The 21,614-nt window shown below is 44.4% G+C and overlaps 1 protein-coding gene across 1 annotated transcript in view; it reads right to left on the bottom strand.

The window, feature by feature from the left end:
• Positions 1–11,907, bottom strand: part of RCOR1 (REST corepressor 1) — a 130,527-nt gene extending 118,620 nt beyond the window's left edge. Inside the window, exons 1-2 of the mRNA XM_050954193.1 lie at positions 11,483–11,907; positions 11,302–11,361 (exon numbers count right to left, since the gene is read on the bottom strand). Coding sequence (XP_050810150.1) covers positions 11,302–11,361; positions 11,483–11,678 — 256 coding nt within the window. The 5' untranslated portion in view covers positions 11,679–11,907. The remainder of the gene's footprint in view (positions 1–11,301; positions 11,362–11,482) is intronic.
• Between the last annotated feature and the right edge of the window lie 9,707 nt (positions 11,908–21,614).

Here is a 21,614-nt window from a genome sequence, read left to right as displayed (position 1 = left end):
ACATATGTTAGAACAGACACCGAAGATGGAACAGTGAGAAACCCCTTCCACTACTTCAAGTACAGAATTTCCCTCGCCTCTTGAATGAGGAATTCTGAATCCTAAGTTTGAGATGCTGTATCTCAGTGATAGGAGAACTGGATATACAAATACATTTGAACCCAAACTTTTGTAAGGTACATTTATGTGAACACTCTTAGTATTAATTAGAAGCCTTTGCAGTCTTAAAGTTAATACCTGTGGTTATCTTGCCTAAGTCACAATTTATATTTTCACAGCAATAAAGATATTTCTAAACTCTTTAGATATGTGGAGCCAATGACCTTTGTTTAGAGTGTATGCTGTTTTTAGTAGTATGTATTTTTAACACTGATTACAATTCTGAGGCTACATAAGTAATGCCTTTTAAACTGCGTGATATGAGTTTCACATGTGATGTATCACCATCATATGGTACTTTTTTAAAAATGTACTGTCACTAACTATCCAATCACCATCCATCCATTCCCCGACCAACCCCTTCCCCATCCTTAAGCAGAGAGCCATCACACGTGCTACTGTCCAGATGCTGTTTTGTGTCCATCCTTATCTTACCATCTATCAGACAAAGAAAATCCAGAGCCAGTTAAGATCAAAGTTCTCTTCCCACATACAAAGAGGTGAAATATCAGAACACATATTTTTGTTGCTGTTAAGACTACTTAATACCAACACTGAGGCAGCCTGCCTAGCAACAAGTTGAAGTTATAAACTCATATCATCCTACTTGTGTTCCCATGGCTACTGTCATGAACAGAGCAGTGGTAGCTGCACAAATCAGGGAAAGGCGTCCCATTAAAGACATATTTAAGATTCTGAAACAGAAAACAATACCAAGAAGGTATGAATGCTGTCTGGTACACTTTCTGCTACAGCCTCTCTCTCCATCCCCAAAACTGCTCTAAATAGCCTTCCGTTAGAGCAGTGGTTCTCAAACTTTTGTACTGGTGACCCCTTTCACATAGCAAGCCTCTGAGTTTGACCACCCCCCCTTATAAATTAAAAACATTTTTAAATATATTTAACAGGGTGGATTTGATTCAAATCAAATCAATTTAAATCACTAGTCAGGAAGAGTCAATTTAATCATGGTTTTCTACATAAAAGCACATTTTTGTTGGTTGTTATAACCTTAATACATATTCTTCACAAGTCAGATATAGGTTTCATTTTTAGAAGGCACACTATATATATTTTAAACAGTGATTTATTTTGAAAACTTTACAGATTAGTTTTACAGCTGTATCAGAAAACGAACAATTCTTTGGTTATTTCATTTACCACAGGTAATTGAAGCAGATATGTATAAAGTCATTGGGAGGTGAACTGTCTCCAATTCAACAGGTTATTCATTAATATTTGGTAGATTTTCTTGCCATGCTGTATTAGGAGAACATCAGACAGACATTTAAATTGTTTTATTTAACTAAAACATCAACGTTAAGTATTCTGGATTTTTTTCTTCAACAGCAAACATATAATATTAACAAGCATATGTCCCTCACTTCTCACATTTACCTCCAGACTTTTCTCCTTGTCTAGATCTATTCCGCCCCCAACAATCTTCTATTCATTGAACTTTTTAAAACTTTGCACTTTTAGAGAGGTAAGGGATTGACTGTGTACACAAATTTGCAGAGGGACAATAGAGTTGAGGGCTGTCATTTCTCATCTCTATATTTATTTAAAAACATTTTTTGCTGTTAACAAACATGTTATCTCTGGAGACACAAATCCAGTTTGAGAACCGCAAAACTAAGCATCTCTGATAGTATCTTCTAGGATGAGCCCTGAGTCCCTTTGGGTAGATAGAAAGATTAACCTAAATAATCTATACAGAAGCCTGTGAAACCCTATAAGATTGGGTCTCTAATCCATGAACTACTGGAACTCATTTACAAAAAAAATTCTTAAACATTACATGAATCAATTGTCTCATACTATAGAATTAAAATTTATAATCCCTACTCCATGATGAGATATCTTTGAGCTATAATGTATCTTTAGATAAGTTTTTCCTCAAAAAGCATTTTATCAAAAAAATCCGATCTAAATCAAATTTTTAAAAAATCCAATTGATTAAAAAAAAAAGTGCATTGATTTTTATCCACTCTGGTTTCCAGCATCATTCTAAATGTTGGCAGCAAAGCGGGGTTTGGGTGGAGGTTGATAGCTCGAGACTCCCCCCTTCCCCCATGTAATAACCTCCCAACCAATGAGCGGTCCCAACCCCCAGCTGGAAAACCCCTATGTTGAGCCTGTAAAATATTAGTGGTTTGTCATCTAGGGACGTGATTGAGCCAACTGGCTTCTGAGGAATGCTGAAAGTGTTTTAGCTTTAAAAAAAAAAAAAAAAGTGGATTTGAACCACAGTTGTGCATCATGACTGAAGACAGCCGTGAGCTCCTTACGTAGCCCTTAGCAGCCTAAACAAAAAGATGTAGCAAAGGCCACTTGTCAAAGTTGTTTGGAAACAGCATGATCTAACAGCTTTATTAGTGTTCCATTCTTTTTTCTTTAAAAGTTCAAAAATTGTAATGAAGGGCCCAAGCCAGTGTGCTCTTGATTCACACTAAAGGCAATGAGACTAGAGGGCCCAAAGAGAAAGCAGAGGAGCGGAGGGAATTCCCCATTTCAGTTCACATCTTGAGGAAAAAGTGGATAAATATTTGAGCTATGAATCCAGACTTTTCCAATCCTGACTTGACTGTTCCCTCAAGATGAGAAACTGCTTCATTTCCATCTTAATCTTTCACTGTTTACAGGATCTCCGTGAGGTTGAGTCTACAGTCCATGATTTTTCAAATTGCAACGACTGACTAAGTATTTCTAACAAGGAAGGAAGCCAGGCAGTCACTTATGTAACAATATATAGTTGGGCTAATACAAGCAGAATTGCTATAGTTACACGTTATTCATTGGCCTACGTTTTTGCAGACTAAATATACAATATCTAAGAAAACAATGTTAAGTGCATATACAAACTTTTCAGTGTCCAATATTTAAATCCAGATTTACAAAAAAAAAAAATCTGTAAATCAGTATAAAAGTGAAGTCCAAATGGGCTCAGATATCAACCTGTGATATAGACACAGAACCGTATAATAATGGGCATAATATAGATACCTATACAGCAGCATAACTGCCCAGATGCCACAGGTGGCATGTAGCTAGATTCTAAATTAGAAAAGCTATACTATGAAAGAAACTGAGAGGATCTCTTATGAGAATATAATCTATGAAACCTCTCCATAGTGAGGAGGAGCTTGGGTAGGGGCACTTCTACTAAAGACACCAACTCACTTCCTTGCACTGTTCATTTCCAACACTGCTGCCACCTCACTGAAAGAATGACACAAGAGAATACCAGTAGTGTCCTGTGTGGAAGCTCCTAATGCACCATGACCAGATGTGATGAAATATGAAAATCAGATAAGCATACACCAGATCTTCCTCTGAACAGGAGATCTTTGTGATTAGATGTTATCAGTTCATTGCAGCCTCTCACTCCCCCCAACCCTCCATCAATGTAAGACAAATTCCATTTACTAATACTTCCTTTCGCAGAGTTCAAAGCGTTTAGCTGCTGTGTAGCACTGAATGTTTAAAGATGCTTGGCAGAATGGGTTAGACACGCTAGCTCGGTCTCAAGATCTTAGACCAGAAATGAAGTGAATTTGATGGTCTCAATGTACCTACCGTGCTAAAAATAGTTTATCACACCCCTATCAGTCACATTTCAGCACAATTGGCATTATGTGCTCAAGATAATAGCAGAGGCTATATTGGAAAGGAAGTTTCCAAAAGGAAAGTTAAAAACAAAACAAAGAAAAAGGCCATTTTCAAAAATTAAAATAGAGTCTAAATTGCCCTGCAAGGAGGTTTTTCCTGTTCATTATTTGAAAAAGTTTTAGTGCAAAAGTCAATTTTCCAACACATATATTTAGAGCATAGACTCTCTCAGTTTGCCATTTGTTTTAATTAATTTATATAGAGAGGCTCACGTACATTTTGAGGTTCTGAGCAATGGGCAAAGATTTCACGAGGAGTTCTGCTTGCACAATTGGAGGTTCCTTGCTCCAGGTTCACTGAAGTAACCAGTCACTCTAATTATGTTACACTACAGGCAACTCAGCACTTAGAATTTGTGTTATTTTATAATTGTAAAGCACCATGAAAACCTATGCCGCAGGATCACAAATAAGGAACATTACTAAAAATTAAATTAAACAAGTTTCCGGAGAACCAGCTGCCCCAGCTGTACTTGCCTAGCATCTGTTCAGAAACCAATATGGATACTCAGAAGCTACACTGCACAGCTGAAGTGTTTACAAACCACATCCAGTTATAATACTCTGAAGGTACGTGACAGGACAAGAGCCCCCGTAAGTGCACTGTACAGTTCCCCTTGATCAGAGGAAAGATTTCTGAGCTAATAAGAACTAATCACAGAGAGCTCTAAAGCCAAGTCACAAAACTAAACTAGGCTGAAAACAAAAGTTTTAAGAGCAATTCATTAAGTGGCAGAGACCAACTACAACAAAGGATCCACTTTTCATGACTATCAAGTCAGTCCCATCATTAATACACTCATAAAAAAGTGAAGCAATGACAAGTTTATTATGCAAATATTGCATGAGCCAGGCAGAAAAAGAAGCCACAGGCTCTGGCCACACTGACATTTGTCTATTTACTACAGTATTCAGGTTTTAGAATGACGCTCATGCTATTTAACAGCGGATAACCTCCGAGACCATCCCTTGGCTCGGCATCCCAGGTCCAGGCATACCCAGTGAACACCGCCTGCTCTGTAAGAGAGTAATCAGACTAACTGAAGACAAGATACAGACCCAAGCAATCTTAAAAATGGTGTCTAAGGGCTAAGAGGCCCAGGGTACCAAAGTAACACTGCATTCTTGTGGGGCTGTAAGAGGTGCCATTACTGATACTAGAGATACCTGAACTTGGAGATTGCTTTTTAAGCCCCATTGCGGAAGGGAGAAGGGGGTGGGACAGACACTCTCTTTGGCTAAATCATGAGCACCTGCAGTCATCTCTAGCCTTATACAGAACCAGCCAACACATTCCCATCCCACTCCTGCAGTACAACTGCTACAAAGGATGGCACAGACATGACATCAAGGTTTATCTGTGTGCTGGTACGGAACCCCGCACAGAAGCCCGGGGGGGGGCGGGGGGGAGGAGGCTTAAGTCTCTCCCTGTTCTGGAGTTGCTATTAGTTCAGCCTTGAGAGCTACCCTAGCCTGTACCCACCCACGACTCCTAAGGGCCTTGAGGCAACCGGGAAATAAATACCTAGGACAAGGGAACCCCTCAGCCACAGCCTCTCCCCCATCCCCAATGCACTCCTTGTTAAGGCTCCTATTGAGCCTTGAGGGACAAGGTGGCAGAGAACAATGGGTCCTGGAAGAGCGCAAAGGGCTGAACAGTGCAGCGTTGCCCCTCTGTCACAGAAAATCTAAAAGGCCGTCACCTAAATTTTCCACAAAAAATTTTTGTCAGAAGTTTTAGTTTAGAAGTGCTCTGTCTGAAAGCCAAGATACTTCAGTTTGGAAGTGCCGCGGCGGTAGCTGATGGGAGCTGTAGTTTGGGTGACAAACTCCCATTCTCCTCTACATGCCAGGCTCCCTGGTCAGACTTCATCTCCCACGAAGCAAGCTGATTTCACTGGGGGGAGGGGGTGTCTCATGACCTCTAGTAACTAGACTGTTGGAGAGGCCTCCTGGCATTGCACAGTGAAGTGAAAGACAGCATCTTTGGGCTACTCACTTCACCGAGCAATGCCAAGAGCTTTCCAGCAAGTGAAGCCATACCAAGAGAAACAAGGTGAACCATCTAGTTCATTCTACTTTTCACTCTTCCCATAACTTCCAAGAGTTACTGGGACCGAATGTATTAGGAGCAGTATGAGCTGGGTCTCCCTAAGGCAAGACTGTACTGACCAAGTCTCTCAAAGCTTTAAAGAAATTGAATCAGCTGCCAGCAAACTAGCAGGGACTTGGCCATCAAGGAGGGACAGGAAACATTTGGATGTTCATGTAGCAGTTCTTAGTACATGACCAAAGTGGGGTGCATTCCCAGACCTCCAGCATTTCAAATGGCACCTCCTCACAGTAAGCAGTTTCTCCCACCTTCTGTGTCCCTGGACCGGATGCTTCTAGGGTGTTATTGTAATTCCTCCCTTAACAGGAATACTTCCTCAAGTCAAGAGTGCTCAGATTTTTGTAGCATAGCAGGAAAGAGACTGGTGAAGGCCAGCTCTGCTGTAAGCAATCCACAGATGGTTTCTCCCTCTCTGCCTCCCCCAGCATCTCCATCATAAATCTGATTGAATTAGGGCACCCTCTGGATTAACCAGCCATTTGTCAGGAGTTCACTTCTACCGGAAAGAAAACAGGAGGATTCTCTCTGAAGATGACTGGACATAACAGAAGTCTGGAGATATAAGAACTGACTCATACTTGTAGTGCTGTAACTGAGATTAAAGGTACTTAGTTGCACTTCAGCCATGAGAAGGAGAATTGCACAGGAGAAATTGTTTCTATCTTCTCTGTATTTATAGATTCGGAACAAGTTGTTCTCGTCAAGAAATTATATAATGCTTTTCGAAGTCAGTGAAACCTCAATCTTATTTAAAAGTTATTAGCTATGCAAAAAGTAAAATAAGTGACTAGGTTCTTTTTTATATTTACAATATTTCAGCGCATACAAGATGAACAAGCAGAAAGTGATCAGAATCAAGAAACATGCAAGTCTTTTGTTAGTACTCCCCTCCTTCTCCCCCTACATAAAACAAAATAGATTTCTATTCATCTTTGGGACACAAAACATTCCCTTTCACTAAGTTTTTCAATTAAACACACAAGTACACACAGCTTTTTGTTCTCTTTTTTAAATCTTCAGTTTCTCAAATGGAGAACTCACAATATATGCTGGCCTACTGATAACAAGTATTGTTTGCTAGAGCTTTCGGCTAGCTGACAGTCAAATGTTTGACTCACAATTCTTTATATTTACTACAGAGGGCAATGGAGGGGGAGGGACAGCTTTTCTTAAAGTATTCATTAACTCAAGGCCAAACAGCAAAACTTACCAATATTTATAACACTTATGAAAAATTAAAAAACTTGCTTTTATTGTCTTAAATAGAAAAATTAGTCCTGCATCCAGCTGCCAAGACCTGGTTTACCACAGCAACATGTAGTTGCAATACCTTACATTGGGCCAATGAGGATGAGAAAGGAGAAAGAGACTAATTTAAGGAAAGATTCTACAAAACTTTGTCCATGTGACCTAGTCCTTAGAGCCCTGTGTGGCTACAAAATTTGTATCCATATCCAATCTACAAAAATGGACCGTGGATGTGGCTATCCAGATTTGCAGGGATGTCCTAGTGCCCGTAGCCAATCCACTGAAGTCAAGGACCTACAAAGTAAGGACTATTGCTCCACATGCATAATAAATATTTGCAGGCTCATGTCCTTGGCTTTTAAGAATCACACAGATCATCATCAGGCCCCTGACACACTCAATTTTAGCCATTATAATTTTAAAGAAAATTTAAGATCACCCAGAGGGCCACTTTAATTCAGAAGGAAATCTAGTTATTTTTGGCTCCAAAAAGGAATCTAAATATATCTTCTAGTTTCAGTATTTTTCCTAGCACCACTAAAAACCTCTATCCCATTAGAGGAGATTAGACTAGATGACCCTTCTGGTCCCTTCTAACCCTATGACTAGCCAAAAGGTGAGGGGTTCTCTACGCACTTTTTAGTAGTTTTGTTCTTATTCTGTTTAATAGTTTGTCATGGTAAATCCAGAGAGTAATTAAGGAGACGTTATTCTTGATTTCAAGTTGTACAGTATTCACTGCCTCTTTGGTCTGATCTAACTCTAATGTAATTACAAAATCTGAATCAACATCTTGTTAATGTCTTGCTCGACTTCACTTTATTTTGCAGAATGTAGTTCCGAAAAGCCTTCCTAGTTTAATATTCTTTACTATAACTGCCTCACACATGTGCATTATATTTTTATATATACACACAAGAAACAGACTGAACAAACATGACTGCTACTTCTGCTTCTTATACTAATTTTGATTGTAAGCATTCAGGGCAGGAACTCTCTGTTACTCTATATGGTGCCTACCACAATAGGGCCCCATTCTTAGTTGGTCTTTGGCACCAGCATAATAAACAACCATGATTAATAATAAAAATATCAAAGGCATACTTAACTTTAATGCTGAACTGTAGCTAAAAGCATTTACAGTCCCTGTACTAAAATCATGGCCGTGATGCTAAAAAAAAAAAAAAAAAAAAAAAATCTGGTCTACACTGAGTTTCAGCCTCCAGTACAGCTGCAACAGTGCAGATCCCTAGCGTACACACAGTTTTACACTGGTGCAGTTTACCCAGGGGTAAGGAGACACTGTTTATACTAGGAGTTTGCACCAATTCGCCAGCTAGAGTCCCAGAATAAGCCAGGGCAAAGAAATAACAGATTTTACAATCCTTTGTTCTCTACTAGAAATAGGATGTTTAATGAACTGAACCTACAGTCATTGTGCTTTATTATAACACTATGCTGTTTGAATTTAGTAGTCACAGGAATTTCTAGGCTAAACAATTGTTTAGGGTTAAGAGATATAGGCTCTAGATAGCTAAAAATCACCACTATTTGTTGAAAGGTCAAGTTTGACTGGCATTATAGTCCAGGAGTACAGTTACTTAGGAATGCACACTATTTTTTTTAATAAAATAAATCAAATAAAAAACTGAATAGGGATGTTCAGAGGAGAAAAGATACATTTTTGTGAAAATGTTTAATTGCACAACTATCGAGGTAGTTTGATAAAATTTAGCATTAGTTTTTCAATCTGCTTAAGTAGAAGATAGATGTGAGTATACACTAAAAACTCTTAAATACGTCTAAAAATTAGTTGTACAATAAGGGCCCAATCCAAAGCCCACTGAAGTCAATGAAAGTCTGCTTATTTACTTTATATCAGGCCATTATGGACTAAGTACTGCATTGTTTACTCAGGCTGAACTTCCACTGAAGTTGTGTAAGTTAAATTTATTTTTCCAGCTATGTCATACACTTCCCACCCCACTGGGAAGAAAGATGAGTCAGTAATGAATGCAATAACTTTTGCATAGGTAAATCTACACAGCATTATCTGAAAACTATAATAAAATAAATGCAATCCTAAATGTATTCAGTTCAGTCATAGCAGTAAAGAAAAAAAAAGTTGCTCTAGTAGAGAAATGAGGTAAGCTAGAGAATTGATTTGCAAGGTTCAATGAAAAGTATTGTTGCAACACTTGGCTAGAAGCCAGTAGGATCCATGTATGTTATAGCAATGTTGTGCTTGACCTACAGAATGAAAAAGAGGGTCAATTGCTACCTAATAAGCCCTTCCCCCAGCAGTCAACCAAAAAAAATGGAGTCCCCATGTGCAGAGAGACCTTGTAACCTAGTCTGTCAACCAGAAGAACCAAGGAGAAATGTCTACCCAGGAAGAAGACAGAGGAGACAGAAAATACAAATAAAGTATGTAAATAACTATATGAAATGCTGTAACTAAAAAGATGTTCAACCTGAGTATCCACAAAAAATGCACAAGTTAATTTGCAGAGACTGCAACAACTTAAAAATAGAGAAAAACCAACCTATTCCATTAAATAAAAAGGCACCCAAAACATCTTTATCCTCTGCATTGAGAAGCTCAAGAATATATATTTCTGAATTTAGATTGATCTAATATGTCAATTAACAGCAGGAGTTACTCTCTGGTTTGTTCTGAGAAATGAACTACTGTTATTTTCAAGTCATGTGTTTTGTTCTTTTAAGCTGAGAGTTACAGAGGATTCAATTAAGTTTGAAATATGCAAGAGGTAACCCCAAGTGTTAAGACCTCCAGACAGAAGGAGGGTTTTCACTAGCTTTAACCTACAGTTACAAAAGAACAATTAAAAGACATTTAAAAACTAAGGAAGTCGACAGTCTACCTTTACACACACAGCTGGAGACACATCTATACTAAAATGTTTGAATAGCATGCCTTCCAGTACAACTACAATTCCTTTGTTTGCTCACAATTTGCTTCCATACCACTTTAAATTAGCTTACAAAGAACTGCAGCAGAATAGATGGAATGTGGAACATTTTGGCAACCAACTGGTTCTTTTTAAGAATTTAAAAAAAAAAACCAGCCACATTAGTTTGACTAAAAAAGCCATATTCGAATATATTTCAAAAAGAGGAACAGGCATTTGTGACTTCATCTTTTTTATTTCTACCCTTATGGTCGAACCCACAAACACACAAGTCGTGTGGAGGGGGAGCGGAAATCTAACTGCCATGTACGGTCTCTCCTAACCAAATCAGCTTCCCTGCTTTTCTCCGTTTGCAAAGCGCCCTCTGGAAAGCATCTAGACTTCTTTTATTAACCGTTGGGGGGGGGGGGTATTCGTTGTTCTTCTCTGGCCCTGAATGTCTCGTTTTGGGGGAGGGGAGGGTGTGGGTGTATTTTTAAAAAGTCCTGGGGGTAGGGGAATAGAAAACCCACTAAAGGATTCGATTTCATATTAGTGCCAGGGAATTTGATGAAAGTCCTTTTAATTAGTGCCATGCTACTCTCTTAAAGACCCAGATCCCAACCCGATCACTGTGAATATGAAACTAAGCACACCTGAAGAAAGAGACAGGGGTGGGGGGGAAGGGGGGGTAAGAGAAAGTAGCGCGGCTAATCCCTCTTGCTTCCGTGCCACAGAGTAAGATATTCATATTTCCCTGGGGGAAGGCGGAGGCGAGGAGGGACGTAAATAGATCTATAGCTATAGTTTTGGTTCTATTTCATGGAAAAGGAAAGATCTCCCTTCCCTCTCCTCCCCCCACCCCCCGTCTGGACGCACGTTTCCCCTACACGTTCCCCCCTTGTTGCTGTTCTTTCCTTGGACAGCAGGGTGAACACACACACAAAAGTTGTTGATTTTCCCCTTCCTTTTTCATTACTAGAAATCTAATGCCACAAAGTGACCTCTCCCCCATCCCCTCAATAAAACAGTCTTATGTCCAGCGGATCAATCCAACCACAAACCCCCAACTCCCAAACGCAGGATGTTAGATCTCCAGCCAGAGCCTCCCCCCCGCCCCCCGCCGTTGGAGGCTCCTAACCCACTCACACACAATGGTGCTGAAGCTTTAGGAGACACTAGAGACAAAATAACTCACCCGGATCAAAATCAGGAACCACGGCTTGGTACTGGGCTCCAACTCTCATGCCTCCTCCTGCTGAGATGTCAAAGAGAGAGTCCAGGTTAGACGGAACCTGCTTCATTGATTCGTGTGAGAGAGGGAGATTAACAGAGAAAATCCCGGAGCGAGTTTGAGGCTCCCACTTCAGGGGACTTACCATGTTCTTCATCACTAGAGGAGCCGGAGCTGCCTTCCTCCCAGGAGTTGCTGCTGCTATTTCCATTGGGTGCTGCCGCTGCTCCCAAACTTTTATTATTCCCATTATTATTAGCACTGGCGGCAGCAGTGGCATTATTATTCCTGCCTCTTCTCTTCCCTGAGACCTCTGGGCCCTTCTCTATCATGGCTGGCATTTGGGGGTGAACCTGGCAGAGAGATCAGAGTTAACTTGGGGGGCTGGTGGGGAGGGGTGGAGACAAGGGGCTGCTGGAGCCTGCGAGCAGCAGCGGCTTGGCAAAGCCCCCGGCTGGGGGCGGGGGGGAGAGGCTGAGGCGCTTTCACTGTGTGGCCGCTTTAAATCCCCTGCACGGCGAGGGCTAGAACTTTGAGGCTCATCCCAGCGCTGCACTTCCCTGCACTGGGACGCTCCTCAACCTGCGCTGCTGCCTGCACGGCCCTACCTCCCCCTCCGCTCCCGCGGCCTCCCATTGGAGGCCCCCACATTTTGGGAGGCCAGGTGCCTTTGCCATTGGCCGCCCCACCCCGTCCATCAAGCCGGCCCGGCGCTTCCGTTTGTCAGGTTAGGTGGAGGCGTATCGCCCGCTGTACGTGGTTGGGTTTTGCAATCTCTACGCCCAGTGATACAGCCCCTCGCAAGGCTACATTGTATCGGGGAGGGAAGGGGGAGTTTCACGCCTTGGCCCCAGAGGCGCTTCCGAGACGCGGGGAGCTTCGGGGAGGGGCTCGAAGAGGGGGAGGGGATCGGGCGGAGGGGCCCCAGCGAGGGGGCTCCAAACCTCGTGCTTTGAACTCATCAGCATCGGGCTAGGAACTATTTTCCTCCCGATGGCGGAAGGTTACGCGGTAGCCGCCGCTCAGTTTGAATGGAATCCCCATACAAAGAGAGAAAGTCATTGCTACAAAGTGGCCGCGGGCTGGGGCCGGCCCCCGCGGGGGCGCTGGGACCAGGCGGAGGCGACCTGCCCATGCTTTGGCCGGGCAGTGTCTCCTCTCCAGCGCCAAGAGGAGTTTGGCTGGGCGGGGAGGAAAAGTCCTTGTAATTGCTGGAGTTGGCCAAATTGCCTCCTGGGTGGCGCCGCGTGGGGAGAGAGAGCAGGGCCTTAGCCAGGGGGGCAAAGCAGCAGCCGCCACCCCACCCATCGGAGCAGCAGGCCCCTGGCAAGGGGACAATGGGCAACAGACAGAGTTCAGTGAAACACAATAAAAGCTGGAGGGAGATTGATGCTGGCAGAGAGGCACTGAAGTAAGCAGGGTGCCAGGCAGGTGTAAGGATCTTCCCTTGCAACTGAGAGCAGGATCAGGTCCTTGAGGGCCAATCCTGCAGACTCTTGCCACATGAAAAGCTTCGTTTACAAGAGCTGTCCCAGAAAACTGCGCATGTGCATGTTTGCAGAGTCAGGTTCTTAGTCCCAGATCCTCAAAGGAACCAAATACCTGTAAGGCCCACATCCTTAAATCTTATAGAATAAGGTCCTTGCCATGCGGAGTTTGCAGTTTAAGTGTCTAACCTTGTCGAGCTTTCTCTTGTGACATCAACGGGCTCGCTCCCATGAAAACTGCTCTTCTAAGGATTCCCAGGTTGAGCCCTGACCAGGGCCGGTGCAAGGATATTTTGCACCCTAGGCAAAACTTCCACCTTGAGACCTCCCTCCAACACGCAGCCCCCACATTCCTACGGCCAAGTTCCCCCCAGGGACTCTGATGTTCACAAAGTGCAGGAGGCACGGGGGGGGGAGGGGGCTGCAAAGAGGGGGTCATATGGGGGCTTTTCCAGGGGGTGAAAGTGGCAGAGAGGGTGGTGCACAGGATTGTTGCAGGGGCTGGAGGTGGCCAAGAGGTGGAGGGGGTGGGGATGTAGTTGCAGGGAAGAGATTGCACAGAGGCAAAAACCCCTCGTTGCAGGGGGTGCAGTGACAGGGAGGGAGTGGCACAAGAGAGAAGTGAGCAAGAGGGGGTTGTTGCAAGGAGCTGGCAGGCGGAGGGGTGTCTGTGCCCAGGGTTGTTGCAGGGGGGTGAAGGTGGCAGGGAGGGGTTTGCAGGAGAGAGATGGCAGGCGGCGGGGGGGTGGGAGTCCCGAAGTTGATGCAGGGGTGAAGGTGACCGTGGCGGGCTTGGGGGGTTACTGGGTGGAGGTTGCCCAGAGGCAAAAGTGGCAGGACAGGGTTGTTGGGGTGGGGGGTGCACAGGAGAGAGGGTAACTGGTTGGTGAGTGTTGGAGGGGGTGGCACTGGCTGGGGGAGGGGTGCCCGGGTTGCTCCCACATACACCATTCCCCAGGCCAGAAACTGGACCTTCCCACCCCCCAGCGCTCCACGGGCCCGTGCAGCTCCCCGCGGCCCAGCTAGGTACCTTGCAGAACCCGAAGAGCAGAGCGCAGCTGTGCCTTCTCTGCGCCGCGGGCCGAGCCGGGCTCCCCGCCACCCCAGGGGCTCTCAGTGGTGGCACAGGCAGACAGCACCCCCCCCCCAGCGCCCAAGCCTGCTGCCGCCGCCACCACTGAGAGCCCTGGGGGCGGCAAGGAGCCGGGCTCAGCCTCCAGCGCAGGGAAGTAGGCGCAGCTGCTAGCACTAGACTCTCCCCTTCCCTGCTATGCCGCCAGCTGCTCCCCCAGGGAGAGGGACTGGTCATGCCGCGGGCGGCCCCTCTGGAGCCAGGAGGCAGGGAGCAGCAGCAGCCTTGTGCTCCGCTGTTTAAAAAAACAACTGGGGGCACCACTTTTTGGCGTCCTCAACCACTTGGCGCCCACCTAGTGGTTGCACCAGCCCTGGCCCTGACAGACATGGCTCATCACACTCCACATTTCTTCCACTTCCAACCTGCAAACAGCTACGTCGGCAGACACTTGTGCCTGTGCAGATTCAACAGCATGACTGGGGTTTTGAGCCCTAGTCCTGCAAGGAACTCTGCTGAGGCAAAAATCTGAGCCCACAAAGACTCCCCTTGACTGCTTTAGCACGTCCTGTGGGTGCAGGAATCTGTCCACATGGAGGCAGTTGCAGGATCAGGGACTTTTATCTTCATACCCTGTTTGTACAGTGCGTACCACAACGGGGTCTGATCCTAAACTGAGTGGTGCAGCATTATCACCATCAAACAATAATAATAGCAACCACAGTTTGGTTGGGCAGGGGCTGTGAAAGGAGTGGGAGGACAAAACAAGGGGAGAGAAAGAAGTGAATCAGTAAAAGCACTTTTCCTTTCTCTCATGTTCTACTGAATTGCTATCGGTGAATGATGTTTGTTCAGGGGAAAAAAACACTTTTACTCTTACTTTGCAAAAAAAGTCATGACTATCCCTGCCAAAGAGAGACAGTTGGAATGCACATGCTGTAATGGTGTATTTACTATTTGAACAGTGCAGTAGCATGAGGTAAAGTAAAGTAAATCTAGAATGGCTTGTAACCTTCTATTACTAATTCAAATTATCTCCTGCAGCAGTTATTTTTTACTGGTCAGCAGCACAATTAAAGCTGCAATTTGACTAGCTGCAGCTATCTGAATATCAGACAAACTGTCTCCAGTCACACCCCACCTCCCTCGCCCCTCATTTAAATGTGAGGGAACTTGAAAAGGGAAGAGAGAAAGCCTGCTGATCGAGATACTGTGGTGGTTTTTTTTTTAATATTTTACTTATTTACTATTTTACTGATTACTCTGCCTTACACTGGACAGGTCTACACTACACAGTTTTGCCAGGATAGCTACGCTGATTAGGAGTGTGAAAAGTTCTTCCCAAGTGAATTAAACTAAACCAAATTAAGGCCACCTCAATTCTGAATGACAGCATCCAAACAGGGGTTTAAGGGCTTGTCTACACAGAGAATTTAAGAAAGTTAATCCAAATTAACTTTTTAAATGGATTAGTAAACCACATCAAAACCTCTGTGTGGATGCTCTTATTCAAAATTAAAGTGGGTTTTACTTAAACTAAATTGAATTAAGGCCAATTTAATTCTGAATGTGTCCACAAAGGCATTTAATGCAGGAGTCTAAAAGTTAATGTAGATTAATTTTCCTTAGGGCTTGTCTACACTGCCAGGGAGATCCACACGGTTGCAATCGATGCAGTGGGTGTTGATTTAGCAAGTCTAGTGAAGTCCCGCTAAATCAACGGCAGAGTGCTCTCCGGTCAACTCCAGTACTCCCGCTCCCCAAGAAGAGTAAGATAAGTCAATGGAAGAGTGGAAGGGGTAAGTCGACCTAAGCTACGTCGACTCCAGTTACGTTATTCACATAGCTGGAAAGGAGCAGCGTAACTTAGGTCAATTTACCCCCGTAGTGAAGACAAGCCCTTAAAACACTACAGCAACATATCTTCCTTTGACCTAGTGCTGTTTACACAGGGATTTAGGTAAATTTAACAATTCTACTCAGGGAGTATCGCTTTTTCACCTCTAGACAATATAGTTATAAAAACCTAATTTTCTAGTGTAGACCAAGCCTGTGTGTCCCCATGTAAACAACCCCAAAATGATTTTACTTCTAGATAGCTGATTATCTCATCAGAGGGTATTGTTTCATTTTCATCACTATACTTTCTCCCTTGAAACCGGACAGAGAAAGAAATATATAAACAGGCCCCTGTGAAATATACATCAGCTTCCTTCAGAATAATGTCCTCTTGTCTATATTCATCACCATCACATATATCCAAATTATGTCTACACTTAAAACACTACAGCAGCACAGCTGCAGTGACGGCTGTAGCACATCAGTGTATACACTTACTCCTGTCATTGTAGTAAATCCACTTCCCTGAGGGTACGTCTACACTACGGAATTATTCCGATTTTACATAAACCGGTTTTATAAAACAGATTGTATAAAGTCGAGTGCACGCGGCCACACTAAGCACATTAATTCGACGGTGTGCGTCCATGGTCCGAGGCTAGCATCGATTTCTGGAGCGTTGCACTGCGGGTAGCTATCCCATAGCTATCCCATAATTCCCGCAGTCTCCCCCGTCCCTTGGAATTCTGGGTTGAGAGCCCAGTGCCTGATGGGGCAAAAATCATTGTCGCGGGTGGTTCTTGGTACAGTCTCACCCCTCCCTTCGTGAAAGCAGCAGACAACCATTTCGCACCTTTTTTCCTGGGTGAACTGTGCAAATGCCATAGCACAGCAAGCATGGACTCTGCTCAGATCAATACCGCAATAATGGACGTTGTAAACACCTCGTGCATTCTCGTACAGTCTATGCTGAACCAGGACCTGCAAAGCCAGGCGAGGAGGAGGCGGCGGCTATGGCAGCGCGGCGACGAGAGTGATGAGGACATGGACACAGAATTATCTCAAACCGCGGGCCCCTGCGCCTTGGAGATCCTGCTGGTAACGGGGCAGGTTCTAGCCATTGAACGCAGATTTTGGGTCCGGGAAACAAGCACAGACTGGTGGGACCGCACGGTTTTGCAGGTGTGGGATGATTCCCAGTGGCTGCGAAACTTTCGCATGCATAAGGGCACTTTCATGGAACTTTGTGACTTGCTTTCCCCTGCCCTGAAACGCCATAATACCAAGATGAGAGCAGCCCTCACAGTGGAGAAGCGAGTGGCAATAGCCCTCTGGAAGCTTGCAACGCCAGACAGCTACCGGTCAGTCGGGAATCAATTTGGAGTGGGAAAATCTACTGTGGGGGCTGCTGTGATGCAGGTAGCCAATGCAATCATTAAGCTGCTGCTACGAAAGGTTGTGACTCTGGGAAATGTGCAGGTCATAGTGGATGACTTTGCTGCAATGGGATTCCCTAACTGTGCGGGGGCGATAGATGGAACCCATATCCCTATCTTGGCACCGGAGCACCAGGGCACCCAGTACATAATCCGCAAGGGGTACTTTTCAATGTTGCTGCAAGCACTGGTGGATCACAAGGGACGTTTCACCAACATCCACGTGGGATGGCCAGGAAGGGTTCATGACGCTCGCGTCTTCAGAAGCACTACTCTGTTTAAACTGCTGCAGCAAGGGAATTACTTCCCAGACCAGAAAATAACAGTTGGGGATGTTGAAATGCCTATAGTTATCCTGGGTGACCCAGCCTACCCCTTGATGCCATGGCTCATGAAGCCATACATAGACAGCCTGGACAGTGGTCAGGAGCTGTTCAACTACAGGCTGAGCAAGTGCAGGATGGTGGTAGAATGTGCATTTGGCCATTTAAAGGCTCGCTGGCGCATATTACTGACTCACTCAGACCTCAGCCAAACCCATGTCCCCTTTGTTATTGCTGCTTGCTGTGTGCTCCACAATCTCCATGAGAGTAAGGGGGAGACCTTTATGGTGGGGTGGGAGGCTGAGGCAAATCACCTGGCCGCTGATTACGCGCAGCCAGACACCAGGGCGATTAGAAGAGCACACCAGGAAGCGGTGTGCATCAGAGAAGCTTTGAAAACAAGTTTCATCACGGGCCAGGGTACGGTGTGACTGCTGTGTTTGTTTCCCCTTCATGAACGCCCCCCCTTTATTGACTCCTTCCTTGTAAGCAACCCACCCTCCCCCTTCAATTACAGCTTGCTTAAGGAAATGAAGTCACTATCGTTTAAAAATCATGTATTCTTTATTAAAAGTCATTCCCTGTAAGCAACCCACCCTCCCCCTTCAATTACAGCTTGCTTAAGGAAATAAACTCACTATCATTTAAAAATCATGTATTCATTATTAAAAAATAATTATAAAAAGAGGCAGAGAACTGACAAGTTATCCCAGGTGTGGTTTGAGAGGAGCTTAGGAGGGAAGGAAAAGGCCATTAAATACATTTCAGTGTAATGACAGCCTTTTGTTTGGACTGTCCACTGAGGTGGAGTGGGTGGGTGCACGAAGCCTTCCCCCACGCGTTCTTACACGTCTGGGTGAGGAAGATATGGAACATGGTGAGGGTGGTTACACAGGGGCTGCAGCGGCACTCTGTGACCCCGCTGCTCTTCCTAAAGATCCACCAGACATTGGAGGATATCAGTTTGATCACGCAGCATCTCCAGCGTTGCATTCCACCACCGCTGATCTTCCTGCCTACACCTCTGATCTTCCTGCCACCACCTCTCATCTCGAGTGTCTCTCCTATCCTCACATTGGTCCCTCCTGTCCTCACGTTCACTGGCATCTTTCCTGTACTTTGCTACCACGTCCTTCCACTCATTCAGATGAGCTCTTTCATTGCGGGTTACTTCCATGATTTCCAAGAACATTTTGTTTCGCGTCTTCTTTTTCCTCTGCCTTATCTGAGAGAGCCTTCGGGATGGAGTAGGGAGGCTTGAAAAATGTGCAGCTGCATAAGGGAGGGAAAAAAGGGAGAGAAGTATTTAAAAAGATACATTTTACAGAACAATGGTTAAACTCTTTCACAGTGAACAACACTATTCACCTTACATAGCACATGTGATTTCACTACAAGGTCGCATTTTGCATCTTAATATTGAATGCCTGCGGCTCTGGTGTTACAGATCTCACAGACGCAGGTCCGGGCATCAGAATTCAGCTTGCATGCGGCCATGGTAAGCCATTGTCTTTCAGCTTCTCCAGCCTTCATATACACAGTGCCCTCTGATGCTTCTTTCCTGTTAGCATGCAGCAGCAGAAGTCAACCCCCCCATCCAATTCTCTAGGATGATTGCTTTACCCCTCCCCCCACCGCATGGCTGGTATCATGGAAGATCACTGCTAATCACCCCCCTTTCCGCCCCGCACCGCATGGCTGGTAGCTGGGACGATTCCTGCTAGCCAAACACAAAAAAGCTTAGCGCTATCCTTCCTCCCCTCCCCCCGCTTGGCTATGTGCAAGGAAGGATTTCTTTTAAGCAACAGCCTAGTAGGAAAATGGCCATCTCTGTCCCCTTAATTAAATTCCTGAATTTCAACCAGGTTACCATGAACGATATCACTCTGCTGAGGATAACAGAGCGAAATAAAGAACGCATGTTTCTTGAATGCCAGCAATCACCGGGACCATACGCAGCTATGCTTTGTCATGCAATGATACCCGATTACTTGCTACATGCATAGCGTGGTAAAGTGTCCTACCATGGTGGACGGAACAAGGCTGCCTTGCCCAGAAACCTTCTGCAAAGGCTTTTGGAGTACCTCCAGGAGCGCTTCATGGAGATGTCCCTGGAGGATTTCCGCTCCATCCCCAGACATGTTAACAAACTTTTCCAGTAACTTTACTGGCCGCGAATGCATCCCAAGCCCTCATGGCAAATCAATCATTAAAAAACACTTGCTTTTAAACCATGTTTTATATTTACAAAGATACACTCACCAGAGGTCGCTTCCATGGCTTCACTGTCTGGGCTAGTGGCTTGGGAGAGCTGGGAGGGTAATTCTGTCTGAGTCACAAAAAGCTCCTGGCTGCTGGGGCTAACAGAGTGCTGTGTGCTCACTGCAAGGTCGTCCTCCTCTTCCTCCTCCTTCTCCTCCTCCTCCTCATCTTCCCCATCCGCAGAATCCTCAGCCATGGTTGAGATTACAACCTCCACCTTGGAATCCACGGACAGGGGTGGGGTAGTGGTGGCGCAGCCCCCTAAAATTGCATGCAGCTCAGCATACAGGCGGCATATTTTCGGCCCTGACCTGGACCTTCCATTTGCTTCTTTGGTTTTCTGGTAGGCTTGTCTGAGCTCCTTAACTTTCACTCTGCACTGCACTGAGTCCCTGGTGTGGCCTTTTTCCATCATAGCCTTGGAAATTTTTTCAAATATTTTTTCATTTTGTCTTTTGGAACGGAGTTCTGTTAGCACTGAATCCTCTCCCCATATAGCGATCAGATCCAGTACCTCCCATGCGGTCCATGCTGGAGCTCTTTTTCGATTCTCAGGAGACTGCATTGCTACCTGTGCTGATGAGCTCTGTGTGGTCACCTGTGCTGATCAGAGCTCCACGCTGGCCAAACAGGAAATGAAATTCAAAACCTCGCAGGGCTTTTCCTGTATACCTGGCCAGTGCATCCGAGTTCAGACTGCTGTCCAGAGCGGTCACAGTGGTGCACTGTGGGATACCGCCCGGAGGCCAATACCGTCGATTTGCAGCCACACTAACCCTAATCCGATATGGTAATACCGATTTTAGCGCTACTCCTCTCGTTGGGGAGGAGTACAGAAACTGATGTAAAGAGCCCTTTACATCGATATAAAGGGCCTCGTAGTGTGGACAGGTGCGGCGTTAAATCAGTTTAACGCTGTTAAAATCGGTTTAAACGCGTAGTGTAGACCAGGCCTGAGAGACAGTAGCTAGGTCGATGGAAGAATTCTTCTATCCACCTAGCGTTATCTACATGCGGACTTAGGTCTGCTTAATTATGTTGCTCAGGGATGTGGATTTTTTATACCCCTGAGTGATGTAGCTGGGTCAATCTAATTTTCTAGTATAGACCAGTCTTCAATGTATACATTTTATATATACAGTAGAACCTCAGAGTTATGAACACCAGAGTTACAAACTGACCAGTCAACCACACACCTCATTTCAAACCCAAAGTACACAATCAGGCAGGAACAGAGACCAAAAAAAAAAAAAGAAAAGGGCAAATACAGTACAGTACTGTGTTAAACAAACTAAAAAAAAAAGGTAAAGCAGCATTTTGATTCTGCATAGTAAAGTTTCAAAGCAGTGTTAAGTCAATGTTCAGTTGTAAACTTTTGAAACAACCATAAAGTTTTGTTCAGAATTACAAACATTTCAGACTTATAAACAACCTCCATTCCCAAGGTGTTAGTAACTTTGAGGTTCTACTGTATAATCTGTATATAGATAGATATTTATCTCAAATTCAGTATACATGTACTAGTAGCTGCAAGCCTGTGCTTTCACACAGGTGTAATTCATAAAGTCAAAATAACTAACAACATAAAAATAGAACAGTAACCGACCACGAATTCCAGTGATGATTGAATCTGGTGATATTCTAAACAAAAAGAGCCCTCAGCCAGGCTTATATCTGTTCCCATTGCTTCAGACTGATTTAACAGACATTCTAGGCTTCACAGTGACAATCCTGGAGTCTTATTATATAGATACACATACACAGTTCGTGTGTGTATTTTTAGATAGATTCGATTCAATACACATACAGTTTATGTGTTTTTATATTTTTATATATATTTATCTATATCTAGATACAC

The sequence above is a fragment of the Gopherus flavomarginatus genome, chromosome 5 (genome assembly GCF_025201925.1).
Source record: "Gopherus flavomarginatus isolate rGopFla2 chromosome 5, rGopFla2.mat.asm, whole genome shotgun sequence".
Classification (NCBI taxonomy): Eukaryota; Metazoa; Chordata; order Testudines; family Testudinidae; genus Gopherus; species Gopherus flavomarginatus.
Note: the sequence above shows the minus strand (reverse complement) of the source record. Positions and strands in the feature narration are given on the sequence as shown.